This window comes from Alligator sinensis, unplaced genomic scaffold (genome assembly GCF_000455745.1).
Source record: "Alligator sinensis unplaced genomic scaffold, ASM45574v1 scaffold282_2, whole genome shotgun sequence".
In the NCBI taxonomy this organism is placed as follows: domain Eukaryota; kingdom Metazoa; phylum Chordata; order Crocodylia; family Alligatoridae; genus Alligator; species Alligator sinensis.
In genome coordinates this window covers 2,966,468-2,982,529 of record NW_005841879.1, presented here as the reverse complement: position 1 = coordinate 2,982,529, position 16,062 = coordinate 2,966,468, and the positions used below count along the sequence as shown (strand labels likewise).

General features: G+C 42.0%; 1 protein-coding gene across 5 annotated transcripts in view; it reads left to right on the top strand.

Annotated features, from left to right (window-relative positions):
- Positions 1-15,054, top strand: part of CEP95 (centrosomal protein 95) — a 29,295-nt gene extending 14,241 nt beyond the window's left edge. For 4 of the 5 annotated variants that reach the window (XM_025196281.1, XM_025196280.1, XM_025196282.1 and 1 more), the window contains 11 exons: positions 68-200; positions 717-831; positions 1,662-1,840; positions 6,345-6,437; positions 7,485-7,635; positions 8,947-9,113; positions 10,358-10,432; positions 10,928-11,080; positions 11,642-11,788; positions 11,869-11,940; positions 12,013-15,054. In XM_025196281.1, the coding sequence (XP_025052066.1) occupies positions 68-200; positions 717-831; positions 1,662-1,840; positions 6,345-6,437; positions 7,485-7,635; positions 8,947-9,113; positions 10,358-10,432; positions 10,928-11,080; positions 11,642-11,788; positions 11,869-11,940; positions 12,013-12,189 (1,462 nt within the window). In that variant the 3' untranslated portion in view covers positions 12,190-15,054. The remainder of the gene's footprint in view (positions 1-67; positions 201-716; positions 832-1,661; positions 1,841-6,344; positions 6,438-7,484; positions 7,636-8,946; positions 9,114-10,357; positions 10,433-10,927; positions 11,081-11,641; positions 11,789-11,868; positions 11,941-12,012) is intronic. The other variant, XM_025196284.1, reaches the window with a different exon arrangement.
- Positions 15,055-16,062: the final 1,008 nt, after the last annotated feature.

The window sequence follows — 16,062 nt, the reverse complement described above, 5'->3', positions numbered from 1 at the left end:
TTACTCTGTATTATGTAGTGTTGGCCTTAGGAACAAAAGCTATGTGCACGTGTTTCTGTTCTGGCAGATATGAGAGTTCCATCCCCGATTCGCTTGGGGAAGAGCCTCTCTTCCGCAGAAGGTCAAAGGGGAAATTATCCGAGCAGGAGCTGGAGGAAGTGTCAGAGAAGCTCTCACGCAGGTTAAATGAACTAGATTTAGTAAGTGGGAATTAATTCTTGCTATGTTTCTCAGAACTGAACCAGCCTTGTAACAACAATTTAGGGAACATGAAAATCTAGGATATTTGATCAGTCTTGCTAAGATTAATAGATAAACTTAAGTTAGAGGCTTAGTATCTCCCTTATTTCTAATGTAAAATGATGGACAATATTGCAGAATGTCTTAACATTACTTCATCCAAGGCAAAAGACTGGGGTGATATTTTTGTGCTAACAGTCTTGATAAAGTTCTGTCTTGTTCAGAAGATACTTGGATTACTAATATTTGGATATAGCACCTGTTGATGCTCAGGTCTTGTGTAACTGTTAAATTTATATTAACACATCTTTTGCTTAGCTTGATATTTCTACAAGATTTCAATTGAATGTTACCAGTGAAATGCAAATGAGCATCTCTAAAAAAGGAAGCCCATAATTGGTAGCCCTAGGTCTTGTCAGGTAGTTCTAGACTTTGAGGCTGAACAGTTGAAGCTAACGAGAATATCTAATGAACAGATGTTAAAGAGAGCTTTGGGTGAGCGCAGTAGGGAGGAGGAGCTGACAGATGAAGACAGATTGTCTCAGCACAGTGACAGTGTCATGGATTACCGGAGGAGGATACTTCACCCAGGTAAAAATCCCAAGCATACTATTCAATGAGTGCTTTTTTTTCCCCCTCTATATTTAAGTTCATAACAAACCAACTCTATAAATAATTTACTATGGAGGTTATATATCTGCGGTTACATTTAAAAAATGTAAGTGGGCAGTAGGCATAAGGAAATAAAATCCTAATAACTGGAGTAGTATTAAGATTTAGATATTTAAGTATTTACCTCCTATGATGAAGCTTTGCTAGTTAGAAAGACAACACAAAATGAGTTCAGAGCGTTCTTAATGCACTGACCACGCTGATGGAAGCATTAGGCGCACGGAAACATGGGCCTATTGACTGGAACAAACATGGCCATATTTGTTATTTCTTATAAACAGTATGTGTATTAAGCTATATAATAAGATAGCTCTTGTCAGGTGAGTGCTGATGATAATGTTATGTTACCCTAGCATACGCAGATGACTGCCTTAACATTGGAATATGTTAGTCCAGTCCACGAATGCAAGATCAAACTGTTGTAAAAATACAGCATTTATACATTGCAAACTTGCCTAGGTAGGCCATAATTTTGAAAAATGTTTTCACTGCCTCTTCCTTCTGTCATGTAGTATTTTCTGGCACTCTTGGCTTGACACACAGCTGTCATGTCCTCCAGGAGGGACCAACAGCTTGGGGCAGAGAACTTGAAAAATTAAGTGTCTTTTTGTTTTTTTTAAATTTAAATTGTTTTCTGTCCTAAATGTTATTCCTGTTTGTTTGTTGAGAGCATGTGATGCATTTTCTGGATTTTGTTTTGGATTTAGTATTTTTGGTACTTGCTATCACAGCAGTCATCTGTTTTACAGGCACCCCATGTCCAAAAAAAAATACCAGGCCACGGTCCCTTTCTCCATCCTCACCTCCATCCAGGTATCTACATCCCTCAGCGTTTGAAGATGCACTTCAGAGAGATGCAAGAGGCCAGATGGGGCAGATGCGCAGGCAATTTCAAAAGGAACAGGATTACAGGAGAATGAAAGCAAAGGTAACTATTCCTTTGCAGAATAGAGCACCACACTGCTCTATTCTGTCAAACAACAACAGCTTTTTGAACCATGTGCAGAACAGGAAAAACTGGGAACTGAAGGACTTGCTGGTCCATTCACTACTGATCAGGAATATAAAACCTGCAGGGCATCTTGTGTCAAGCACTCTCCTCTGCTATTACAGAGAGAGTCATATTCTATAATACACTGAACAAGTTCTGTTCTTCATTCATAAGGATACTAAACAAGCTCAGACCCAAAGCTGAACCTTGATGAATTCTACAAGTTGCTTCCTTTTAGCTCAGTGGTTCCACTTTCAGTATTACCCATTGTTTCCCCTTTCAGTAGTTCCTTATATACCTCAATTCTTCTGCTAAGGTACACTTTTCCCATTTTCACTTATTTCCCATGTGGTACCATGTCAAATGCTTTATTAAAGTCAAATGGATGACATCTATTGCATTTCCTTTTATTTAAATCAGTAATATTATTTTTTTAAAATGCCGGATTTGTCTGGCATGCTCTCTACCTGTGGGAAAACCCATAACGTGTTTAACTCATGGACACTAGTTATTTTTCCTTGAAAATTGTGTTAAAGCCTTGGATACTATTGAGGACAGACTGTATCATTTCTCCCCTTTCTTAAATAGTGTGCCACACTTGCACTTCTCCAATTCTACAGAACCACCGGAGATGCCGTAGGTCTACCAGAAATGTTTGCTGTCAGACCTGCAATTTCACCAGCCAGTTCTTACAGAGTTCTGGGATTATCCTGCCCCATCTTCCCCAGCTGCATTACATCAAGACCTTTGAGCTTTGCTTTCACCTCAACTGTAACTTCCATTTTCACATCCTCATTGCCCATTAACCATCATACATTTGCCATATATTCCATAACATTTCTTACTTTTCCTAAGTTTTCAATAAAGATAATTGCTATTTAGCCCATACCTAAATTATCCTTAATCTCTACCTCTGTTCTTTTCTTCTCTCCTCATGGCTGAATACTCTTACTGCTTTTAATATCCTTTGCAGGGACTAACTTATGTTGACTCCTGGCAGTTTTATTTCATCCCTATGCTTTTTGATTTCCAAGATGTAGCTTTTTTTGCTGAGTAATTGTTTGTATTTCCATTCCTTATTTCTGATGTGGCTATTCATCTGGAGGCGTTCCCTGTTATTTTTTCCCCTTTCTCGGGATACAAATTCCAGATTGGCTTTGTACCTTTTGACTTGAAAGAAATTCCAGACTTTGCCTACGTTTGTGTCCCTGAGCTACTGGTACCATTGGTTTTACTAACTGGTTTCCTTAGTTCATTAAAACTTCCCCTCAGCTATAAGCCTGTTTTTGTTCCTCCTCCTTCCCAGTAATTCAGATCAAATAAAAAGTTAGTGATTGCTTGATGCAAGGTTATTTTTAACTTGATCCAGCTCTTCTGTGGTGGGATTCTTTCTTACTAAAGAAAAGGCTCAAAGAGTATCTCCTCTCATTGGCTTACTAAGTGTCGGGTAAAGAATAGCTATGTCCTGCTGTTAGTTCCTGTTCTGCGGTCAGAAGATTTAGTCTCCCAGGAAAGAATTTTTTAGGGTGATAGCTTTTATTGTACCAGCTATGTAGTTGGGGTAAAGCTAGACAAACTCCTAGGAAACTCTTCTTGGTAGTTCACTTAACATGGCCACAGATAGTGTTGTCAATCATTAAATTGTGTAGACGGCTATTGATTACCATATTACAGCTAACACTACACTGATTTAAGACTTGGTTCAGGCATACTAAAACAATAAGGCACAGTTGTTCACAGTTCATTACTTTATTTAGAGGTGTGTTCAGCCTGTAAAGTTGTTTGCACCTCATTAAGGCTTGTTAATTTGTTATTCAGAGCCCTGTTAGATACAATGGACTAACCAAGCACTTACACCGCTTCCACCCGCCCCCCCACCCCATGATCTACATGCAGCTGGAAAGAAGAAAAGCAAGCTCCCAGGCTTAGAAAAAAGCAGTATGTGTTGGGCAGTTTCCCAACTGAAAACGAAGCTGGCAATATGCAGCTCGGACCATAATTCTTTAAGAACACCAGAAGTTTCTTAGCTACATTGAAATCTAACCCTGGCTTCTACAGTGGATCTTAGAACACCTGCTCCAAAGAAGTTTTGTCCTAAACAAAACTTATCTCTACTATCCTTTTAAATTAGTTTCATGTTAACATACAAGCTGTCTTTATTGCTAGCTTTCCTAAACAGCAGAGATCCTTAACTACCTGTATAGCAGGTATTGAAGCATGGTATTTTCCCTTGTTATTCCTAGAATAAACAGGTTTCACATTCTGCACCAGGAGTCGGTCCTCCCTTTTGTTATCTAGATTCCTCCTGTAACTACATAAAACACTTCAGTTGCCTCTTATTTACCTGCAGTTCCTTAGCTAGATTAGGCCACAGCATTTTCACCACCTGACTTTCTCCCTGCTGTTCATCCCTCTGTCCAGTAATATTCCCTCTATTTGTTAAAATATCTATATTTACATAAAACTTTGTTCTTTCTGTATAAATAGGTTAGTACAAACTGTGTGAGCTATGGAGTTTAATTAGCTCAAGTGTTCAGACATGACCAGAGCTTTGCTGTTAGCAGAGAACCATACAGGGAAGTCAGAAAAGATGCATTCACTTTCTCTATCAATTGACTAGTTTCTGTGATGAGTTTGCTTAGTGTATTTTCCTATAATATTTTTTGGCTGTTTAGAAGAGAGAGAAAGCTACAACGACAGTATCTCTTACCTTCATCCGTCCTGACTGGTGCTCGAGTTTCCCCTCTTGATTGGGTGAATGATTAGATGTTCTAGCTGAAACCGAACACCTTTTGGGGGTAAAACAAATCAGCCAGAAAGCAGAAAACCTCTTCTATGTTGTCCTGTCCTCAGCATCTTTTCCCTTTTCTCAGAAATTCACCTTTCATACAGGACACTTTTTTTTTTGCTCAGTTCTTCCCCAGCATTTTTCCAAGGCTTCCTTTTGCAGGCTTATTCCTTGACATCTCTCCCTTTAGTTAGGATCAGTACTCACCTTAAAATAACCCCCTCCTTAGCAGAGATACTCTTAACAAACCCTACCAACTCCCTGACCATCCTCAAACTGAGGAAAACAGCTCTTTTATACCCAGCATGCTTGGGCCACAAGCCCCAGAAATCCTCTTCTTTGACAGAGGCTGTGTGGCAGTATAAGGGATCAGAAATTTTAAGGGCCCGAGCTCGCTCTGTGACAGCCACTACAGCTTAAAGAGTTCTCATTCTTAAGAAGGAAGACCTCAAACTGTAATCTTTCCAAATGGACTGATATCCTCAAGATGAGCCTAGCTTACAAACGTATAGATGCAAAGAGCTCAGTCCTTTCTTGCTTTGTATGCAATGCAAAAATAGTTTATTTGACATTTTGTTCTGAGGATATTTTTTCACAAAAGTTAGTGAACATGAAAATTTGCATCTGTTGCAAATTTTCTATTTAGCAGAACTTGTCTATATTGCTGAGATCACAGCACCTGAACACTTTGCATGCAAAATGAAGAACACTATAACTGCTTCTAGACTATTTTTTGAGGTCCCTAAATTAGATTACCTTTTTGCAGTAAGGTCCTACTTGTGGGTGTGGATGGCCCATCAGGTGATGGTTTCAGTTTTTTAGGCCAGTTTGTGTAAACCAGTGCCCATGTTGTAAGAGTCATTCCTCTTAAGGGGGAAAGGTTTGAAAAGCAGATTTTTTGCAGCATTTCTTAAAAGAGGGTCTGATTTGTAAATTTGCTTAGCTGCCTCTGGAATTTGGTTCATAGCCACATCATTTGACCGAGTGACCTACAGCTGTCATGTGCTTAATCCTTGACTTTGTGCTATGCACTGTCCTGGAGGAGTGCAGCTGTTTTGAGCTTGGATTTAAAAATTATTACTTTTGATATAGCTGGGCTTTATTCCACTTGTTATTTAAGATCAGGGCCCAGTGTCTTCTGCTACCTTCTCACATGCCCAGAAGCCAGCAAAGGAGCTTTTGGTGAGCAGAGGCAGCAACAAATGCATGCATCAGGACCAGAGCAATCCCAGTGACCTATTGCAAATAGGCCTTTCAAATCCTTTCCCATTTGATACAGCAGAAGAGCAAGTCCTATGTCTTGCTGCTCAGTGACTTGTTAACTTGCACTGTACGTGCACCATCCAGTTTTCCCACTCACAAATGTGCAGAGGCCTTGCATCCAGTCAGAGCAGGTCTCAGCTGTGGTGCGACAGACCTCAGCTGTGAAATGCACCTTGTCAGAGCCCCACAGGCTGTTAGTTGTGCACCTCTGGTTTAGATCATCAAGGACAGTTCCTTATCTGGGAAATAAGCTTCCTAGTAAGCTAGAAATGAAGGAAGCCCCTCTGACATCAGTAAGTTTTGTGTACGACTTCCTTTGAGGAGATCATCCACCTTGTTTACAAAAAAATGTATACATGTCAAATCCTCTCATCTTGATTTTTTTTCTAGCTGATGACTAAAGCGTATGAAGATGAGTTAAGAATTTATCAAGCTAGAGAGAGACTCGAACTCTCCAAACTAAGAGCAAAAGCTAAGGAAAAGGTAAGTGAAGCATTAAGAAAAAGACTAAATGGCATATTAAAGTATCTAAAGGTTACTGTCCATACCTGCTATCCCAGCTATGTGGACAAGGCTTTTCAGCCTTATTCTAGGAAAATGACGCTCCTCATTTCAGACAGTGCTTTAACTCTCAGCATAACTGATACACTTATGTCAGCTTACACTGCTTAGGGGTCACTGGCCAGTAGCATTTCTCAGGGTGGGTGGAAGTGGGAGGGGGAAGAAAGAAGGACATGTAAAGGCTCAGCTTTCCTCCAAGAAAGATGCCTTGGGGATGACTCAAAACAGCAAATCGGGATTCTGGCATTGTTTCCTCTGGTAAGATACTTGGCAAAGTCAGTCTGGTAGATAGGTGGTTAGCTCTACTGTGGTGCTAGGAATTAGAGAAACAGCACTAGCACCATGCATTGCTTAAGTGACCTCTCCAAGAGCTCTGGGTAGCAAGGGACATGCAAAGATCCAGGGAGAAAACTTATAGCAAGAAAATAGGTTTCTCAGCAACTGACAGATTGGCATGTACCCCGAGTTACTTGAACAGCTCGGATCCTCCAACGCAGTACACAGTTTGTACTGCGCTGTCACTGCAACGCGGGGGTAAAGTTGCTTAAACAAGATTCAGATTGGCACAGGGTGGTTCCCTAGTGCTGTAAGTCTGGCAGGGGCTCTCTTGGCAGTTGCAGCTTGTGTGGCAAGAGGGAACGTGGCTGGAATGCTTGCATGCTGTGCCAATAGGGGCTGTGTTTTCAGTCCTTTTGGCCATTGCAGGTGCAGATTAGAGCAGTTCATAAGCTGTTGTGAAGGGCACAGGACAAACGGGCATGGAGCAGTACTGTGATCAGGGCTGTGCAAGCAAAAGCTTATACATCATGCCTGTTCTGCCTCTAGTGGATTTTATCCCAGCTGGAGGATCCAGCCCAATACATCCGCCTAAAGACAAACTGGTGTTAAATTCTGCTTTCCAAACAATGTGAGCTAACACTCCTCTCCCTCTCATACCTGTTCTCCATCTGTTTTACATCTGCTCCTAAGGAACGAGAATACAAAGAAAACATATTTAAAGAACCTCCAAAAATGCCTCAGCCAGTGAAAGTTTATTCTAGAAAACCCACACCTCGGAATCCCAAACACAGCCAGTGGATTCCAAGAGGAGGCTACGCAAAGCCAAAGAAAGCAGCTCCAAGTAAGAACCACAAAACTGTACTTGGTGGAAAACTGGCATCCATTGAAAGCATGTGCTGAGCTTCAAGAATAAAGGCATCAGGCCAATGTATACCCGTCAGCTGTAGCATTTTTCCCTCTTATGACCTCCATATGTCTGGATTTTTGTAAGGGAAGATACTTTTAAGTTGACGTAAACTGCTGATGCACAAGTCAACCCGTGACCCATCTGTTACCTTCTTAAAATCCCCTGAAGTTGCTCCCATTACTGCTGCTCCCTGACTTGCTCCTTCTAAGTTTCAGCCTCAGCCTTTTCTTGCATTTAAGGGTTTCTCAGTTTTTTTTAATTGGAGCTCAGAGCAGAGAGCCAGGTAGCAAGGCACCTGCAGCTGTGCTTGCCCAGGTAACACTGGGATCTGCATCATGTCAGCTTTTCTTACCTGGTATGCAGTTGGTATGGAAAGTGACCGGTGTCATGGCACTAATGCTGCCACCAGTCCCAAGCCGAGAACAGTCAACGCTCAGACTACAGGCCAGGTTCTAGCTTGTGCATTCATGGTCCTGCAATGAATCCCTGGCCTGAATGGCACCCACCCTCTCCTTGTTTCCACTGTGTTGGAGGGGTACTTATGTCAATAGTATGAGTAGTGAATGTGCGCTTCGTACAGCCTCTGCATAGATCTCATCATGAAGAGTCAAGCTCATTCACATGCACACTCCAAAGCCATGGGAACTCCAGGGGTAGTCAGTCCTAGACCTACCACCCTGCTGTGTTCTTCCTAGTGAAGCTGAAGATAAAAAATAACTTGCTTGACATGGAATTCAGCTGTGGCATTTTGCCCCCAGCATAGCTGTATGGCATAATTTTAAATTGCTTGTGGACAATGAGGAGCAGTAATAGGGAAGTCACTGGAATTCTGAACCATTTGAAAAGGGAAGGGGGCGGCTGATTAATTTGAAAACAAGAATCTACAATATAAAGGGCATCTCCAAGAGGAAGGAGGCCAAAGAGAATCACGTACGGCCATTTCCTTGGGTGTTGTGAAAACACACCATTTATGTCTTAAACCAAGGGTGGGCAAAATGTGGGCTGGATGCGGCACACCAGGCCTTTTCATCCAGCCTGTGGGGCCCCTAAAAAAAATTAAAAAATTAATATTTATCTGCCCCTGGCTGCCCGTCACGTGGCCCTTGATGGTTTGCCAAAAACTCAGTAAGCAGCCCTCCGCCCGAAATAATTGCCTGCCTTGTCTTAAACGGATAAGAGTGCTACCATCATAGTAACATGGCACATGAGGAGCTCACTGCCTACATCTCTCACTTTCCCTTGCAGTGAAAGTAAAGGATGATGATCTCTTGCCTCTGCTATTGGAAGAGTTTCCCCATCTGCATATTTCCCACCACTCCTTGAACAAAATGTGGCAGCAACGGCTTGCACAGATTGAACGATTTAAGTCGTCTTCTGGCACAGAGAGATCAAGATTGAAACTCCAAAATGAAGTGAGTACCTGCCCTGCTCCCCCTGCAGTCACCTGACTGTCAGCCTGGACAGTGCTTCTACACAAGGTAACACTGGTCTCAGGATGACTTCATTATGCAGTCACATCCAGCCACTTCCCTCGATGCTGTATAAGGTATTGGGAGACCTGGAGAAGGTGTGAAGCAGCACCATCCTAGTGTTACCTTAGTATCCATTTGGACTTTCTTCAAGTTAAATCTCCTATTTCAAAGATGGCCTGACTGCATCTCCTCTAGGCACCAGAGTTGTTCATATCTCACTGCCCCTCCCTGGATAGGCAGATGGTCTCATTCCAGGGCTTAGAAGCTGCACAGGCTCACTTGATAAGTGTTGCAATAAACTGCAGGGAAACTCCTTGTTTATAATGTTGCAGCTTCAGACTAGAATAGGGGTGGGCAACTATTTGGGTGGGAGGGCCACTTAATTCGTTTTGGTGAACTGTTGAGGGCCAGGTGTGGGGGAGGTTGGGGGCACGTACTTGCCTCCTAGTGGAACCGTAGCAGCTCATCGCAATGGGCAGGACAGCTACTCAGCATGCTGCATCATGCTCTGTGGGGGCCTGGCTGCCAGCAGCTGTGGTGCCAGGACCGCACAACAGCAGTGCCAACAGGAAGCTGGGCAAGAGGGCAGAGGCATCTCCTTGCTGTCCAGCCTGGCCCCAACTGCAGCAGAGTGGAGTGACACAGGGTGCAGCCCTCCCCCTCAGGCTCCCGGCAGGCTGGATATGGCCCACAGGCTGGGTTTTTTCGTCCACCTCTGCTGTAGAATCTCCAGCAGCTCTGCCTTGTTGGACATGTTTTTCCATGACCATAATTGTACTAGCTCCTGGAGTATATAAGTCAACACTCAGTTCCTCTCCGGGAAGGAGAGAGTGCACTATAAAAGGAGGCAGGACTTCGTAGATAATGTAGGTGTGTGACCATAAGGACACATGGGTGCAGTTCCTGGCTGTAATAATGACCTTGTTTGCTGGTTTCTCCACTTGCAACATGAGAGTGATACTTGCTCACCTCTGTAAAGCTTCTCTAAATGAAGACAGAGTGACTAATTTAAAAGATCTTCCTGACATTGAAGCTGGCTAACTCCTTGGTCAGGAAGTTGCACAGTGCTAAAGAACTTTGTAGACCTTGGACAGAGAAACCACTAGTGTGGCTGTGTTAAAAATTCTCCCACTGTCCTGCAAAAAAGAAAAAGGAAAACGCCTTTTTTTTTTTTTTACTCTCAGGTAGAAGAAGCTCTGAAGAAGCGTGACCTCCTTGCTGAAATTATTAAGAAGGATCAAGATCACAACAAGAGACTGGTATGTTGTCACACAACATCACATTTTGCCTGGCAGCTTAGCCAAAAAGACTGTCACTGTTGGCTCACAGGGAGAGAGTGCTGCCCCTGGAGCAGCTATCAAAGGCTCCAGGTTTGCTGTCTGTGGCCACGGAGGCAGTGGGTGATGATGGGAGTCTGAGCTTGCTTTTTACATGTCACTGCTTAACATGAAACAACAAACAGTAAGCAAGTCCCAAGGACATATGGGAGGGACAGAACTCTCTCCATAAGAGTTAGTCTAGTTATAAACTCTTGCAATGCTAGATAATGCATGGAAATGCTACATCCTAAATTATATAGCATTGAGTGGTACAGTGGTGATTTCAGTACCTAGCCATGAATGCAGAGTAGGTTTGGAAGAGAGAGTAGTTCTTCAACATTGATTTATTTAGAAAAACTCTATACAAAACCCTGCTCAAATCCTCACTGCTGAGGAAATTGCAGTGCTCTTTTGCCTATCCCTCTCTCTGCTTAGCAAGAGTTTAAGCAGCGCATCCATCGACAGAAGTGGACCCAGAACAAAACTAGAGAGAAACGTCAGCAAATTGCTCGAGCCAAGAAGTACTATGAAGACTACCGTGTCCAGCTGCGTGCCAGAATGATGCGGGCAAGGACGCGGGAAGAAAGGGTATGTAAAAGGCGCTTGTTCTGGAGGAGAATAATTCATGTGTTGATAAAAGAGACTGGCACTCAGTGAGCATCTTTTCCACTTGACTTTATGGTGTCAGCGTTTAAAAAAACAGTACCAATTGCTAAAAGCCAAGTTAAGTAAATGGAACACGGTCCTGGGAGGTGAAAAATAACTACATATAGGCCACGTCCCCTCCTATAGTTGGGTCCCAGACGGTATTTATAGACCTTGGACAGAGATGCATGCAGTAAAAACATCAAGTCAGTGCAGTTTATGTTTTAGGGTTTTTTAGCACGTTTAACCCTTGGGGACCTTTTCATGGTAATCTGTGGGATTTTGTAAGGGAAAAGGAGAGACTTCTGTAGTTATCAACTGGGAGGGGAAAGCAGGGTATTTTTTCTAAAATTGAACATGAAAAGTGGGGCTCATTTAATCAGATCTGCAAATCGGAACAATACAATGTTTAAAACATCATATCCAGGCTTTTTACCAGAAAGCATCTATCAGAATACCTTCAGGCTTGTGGGTTGTACTTTAACCACCTTCAATCCTTGGCAGATATTTAAAAACCTGTTTGAAGAAGGCTTAGAGATTCAGAAGCAAAGGCTAGAGGAGCTGAGAGCTTATGCTAAAGAGAAGCGTGCTGAGCAAAAAAGAGTACATCAAAATGAACTGGAGTCCATGGAGAACTACTACAAAGATCAGGTAAGCTCCACTTGCGTCTCGTATGACCTGCACATTATCCATTTTTCTGAATTTGTTCTGACCCCAATGCTGTTTCTTAGTTTTCAATGCTAGCAGAAACTGTGTCTCGAGAACATCAGGAAATCAAAACCAGAGAGAGAACTCAAGCAAAAGTAAGTGTTTTCAGTTCTTCTTGCAAATGGTTTCTTGTTCTGAGCTTGAGCTAATCTCAATATTCTTTTCAGATGCTACAGAAAACAAAGAGGGAGGTGAGATCAAAGGTGGAAAAGGAAATTCAGCAGCTGCAGACTATGATCACTCAAGATGATGATGATACTTTCTTTCGAGAGTTGGAAGCAGAACGACTGAAATCCAGACTTCAGATGGCTTCCTTTCAGTACAGCAAAAACCATTTCTTGTAACACTTAGGCAATTACCTGTCAGTGCAGTTGCTTTCTGGCCATGGCGCTGTTGAATTTGTTAGGGAATTGCCATAACTGGAGGATAGTGACCGCTGTGCTGTAAAGCATCCAGCTCATCTTGTTTACAATGTTGAAGGCACGATGCCATCAATGTGTCAGTAGCTGGGACTCTTGAACACTTTTTTACTGTAACACTTGAATAAAGTTTAAACTATTGCTTAACTACTTTAAATTGAGGCAATCTGTGTTGTGCTCAACTATGTAGAAGTAAATCTGGTTAAGTCAAAGTTCTTAGCTCAGGTTTTGCAGGTCTGAGCCATTTCTGTACTGTACCCACTGTTACCAGTTTTCAGCATGATGGATATTAAAATTCTTGTAGATCAGAGCTGCATTTTTTTTTGCCAGAGTAAAATGTATGAGTTATAATTGACAAACTTCTCAAAATAATTTGACTGCAAGACTTAATGTAATTACAAAAGGGCAAAGCAGTGGTTCTTTGAGATAATGCCAATTGCTTAAGTTTGCTCTAGGGGAGGAAGTTAGAAAAGGGTTTCCAGTAAATCTGATGTGTAACACTGTTGTTTCTTGTACTACTGAATAAGGGAGGAGCACATTGCGCTGTACACAGCATTATGACGCACTGCATGTTGCAGAAAGGTGTGTTCAATAAGAGTGCATTCTTATGATACCTGTGCAGAATAGGTAACAAAGGAAGACTATACTAATTCGTGCCAAACGCTTCCTCTAAGCAGGTCTTCCTAAAGCAGTCTTGTTCACTCACACTTCAAGCTCCAGTAGAACAATATTTACCAACGGATAAAACTGCTGGAACTTGCAGGCTTTTAATTACTTTCCAGAGGGCATATAAGTGTGCTTTAAATCTCAAACTTAGCATTTCTTTATGCAGTTGCTATTGGCAGGGGGCTGTAACAACTCCATTTGTATCGACCAGTTATAGTCTACTGCCTTCCTTAGATTTTTGTGGATCTTTCCACCTCGTAAAGGTTTGCATATGGTTTGTGCAGACTTTAAACAAGGCTTTCAAAATTTAACTGACTGCTGCAGTGATCTATTTGGCATGTGATGGTCTAGGACTGACTGCAAGTATTCAGACCTCAAACAGTGGAACTTTAAGTAAGTAATCTGCTAACTGAGAGTCAGGAATGAAGCAGTAAACATGATACAATTTGAGCTAAAGCAGTCGATTACTAGACTTGTATTCAGTCTTCTCAAAGCAAGAGCCTATATTTAGCTGTCATATTAGGACAACGCAGGTTAGTTCTAGCCTTGTCAGGGTATTTAAAACAGGTTTTCAAGGCACTAGTTAAAGTTTCAGGTCTTAAATTTAACTTGCAGTTCAGTGTTCACCTTTCAACTGAGAACATTTCAAGTATGGAAGCTCTTAAAGCTTGCTGCCTGCAACCTACCTATGTTCTGTAGTTAGTGTTACCTCTGCTACTCAAATGCTTGGTCTGGGGGGACCCACCTGCAAGTTCTAGCGGGAGCTCTGCTACACCGACCCTGTGTAATTACACAAGGCAAGTGACCTGGTGCCTGAGCCTTATTTGCTGAACATTTTATTTGCCCCTGTAGCCTGCACAGATGTCCTGGGCACTGCTACCTGTCAGTTAGGGAACAGTTCCCACAAACACAAGTGTCCTGTCAACAGGCCAGGTGATGGAAGGCTCTTGAGCACTTGTGAAAGTATTGAGGGCAGGTGTGCTACAGCTTTGGGGAAAGAGAAGATTGCATCTAACACGTTTCCCTGACAAGCTAAACCTACAGCAGTAATCTCCCTTTTGCCATAAAAGCTCAATTCACCAGAGCCATTCCAGATCATTGAGTTTAAGATAGGCCAACTCCAGACTGTGACCCGGTAAAACTATGCTTACTGCAGCTGAATGAAGCTAAAATAGTTACTGTCTGAGTTATGTATTTCTTTCATCTTCCACAAAGAATCTGGGTCAGCTGTGCTAGATCAAGCAGCAAAGACATCTATTCACTTACCTGTGCTTTGAGGCAGCACTGTTCAGGGCCTGCTATAAAAAGACAGATTGCTGGGAGACACTAGAACAAGGCACGCTTCCTTATTCTTTCAGCAAAGTTCACCACAACTGAGGGCCGAGCCCATGCTGTACGTATGAACATGTACAAATACATTCTCCTCTAAAGGAGTTGACTCACTCAAAGCCTCTCGTTATTGTAAATCAATGTAAATATTTAATTAAAAACTTTGAACATTTTTTAAACCATTGATGCTGTGACGGTGCAAACAGCATACAATTTATTGCTCAACTTCTGCATGGGTACATACATTAAGTATTTAAAAACCATTTTATACAGATGTTTTGTTAAAGCTCATGTAACAGCTGGGTGAAAATACAATGGATATCAATGCTAAAACACTTTGTAATAAATACAATGGAAATGATAAACTAAAAACTGTCAGTTTGTGGAGGGGGAGTTACAATTGAAGATAAACTAATTACAGCTACAGATAAAGCTCTAAAGATGTGGTAGAGCCAAAAGCCTACGATAGAGAATGTCAAGTACAACAATGGGCACCTGTTAACTATATGGTGCAGTTTAAAATCTGAAGCAATGGGAGCATGCTACTTTAAGCTGTAAGATGATGCATACTTATGAGAAAGAAGCAAAGCTTTTACTTCCATCCATGCAGCCAGTTTAAACGCACCAGAAGTTCAATATAAGTGTAGTGTTGTGGAACAAAACTAAAGAAGGGAAACTTGTGTGCTCTGGACTTTAGTACAATGCAAACATTTGGTAAAAATAAATCAGTTTAGGGAAACTGAACCTATGTGCAAAAAAAAAAAAAAAAAAAAAAAAATTAGAATACATACTGTACAAAGCACCATTACAAAACTCTTTACACCGAGAAATTAAATCCTCTGAAACGCAACTGTGTACTGTATATTTGAAATCTACAAAATAGTCACTGTTCATATTAAACATTCATCATGAAAAGCAACAGCATGAAACCATGATGTAGCATTTCTCTAAAACAACTTTATGCAACTAAAGAATGGCTAAAGTAAAAGCCAGTACAAGGGACAAGTTGAAATAAATATTCACATTACTCATGGGGTGAAAGTCCCAGGTTCAATGCAACATTAGGCTTAGCACCTGTTTGAGGGAACTGACATGATTTTTGAGCTAAACTCTTGATAGGCTGGCGCTTCTGCAGAATTTCACACAGTTTCTGAGCAGGCGGGGTGCTTTATTTAAAGCTCTCAATCATTATGAAAGCAAAAAGGCACTCAAAATACTTGGTATATTAATCATCTGTCAAATATAGAGAAGTGTTATCTATTCCTGTGCATAATATTGGAAAATTTAAGTTTACAATATCAGTCCCATGGGACTGGAAGGACTTTACAACACCCCACCAAAATGCTTAACAGGAAAGCAACAGCCCTATCATTGTTCATTGGAATAACTGATGTACAATTCATTTTCTACAAATGGCAAGCCTATAAAATGCCCCAGGGGCATAGAAGGTGTGTGCCGTGTTTACTAGCCTGGGCAACTGGCTTGTGCAGAGAGTTTGCTACGAGGGGGTGTGCAGCTGAAACAGCACTGGGAATTCACAGGAATAGGTACCAACAAAAGCCCCTGCAGTCCTGCAGCTCAGAAAATGTACAGGACTGCAGGGACCTGGGGGGGGGGGAAGCCATGCTTGTGTCCTGCTGCAAGAAGCATTTACCCTTGTCCAGATGGAAACTGCAGGCAGGGTCACAACACCTTCGTTAGAGGGACAAGCTGCTCTTGTTTGGAAAAACTCCGACAAGCATGCCCAGGACGGAAGCACAAGAGAGTGAAGCTGTCACTTCCACCGGCCACCCGTGTGGCCGT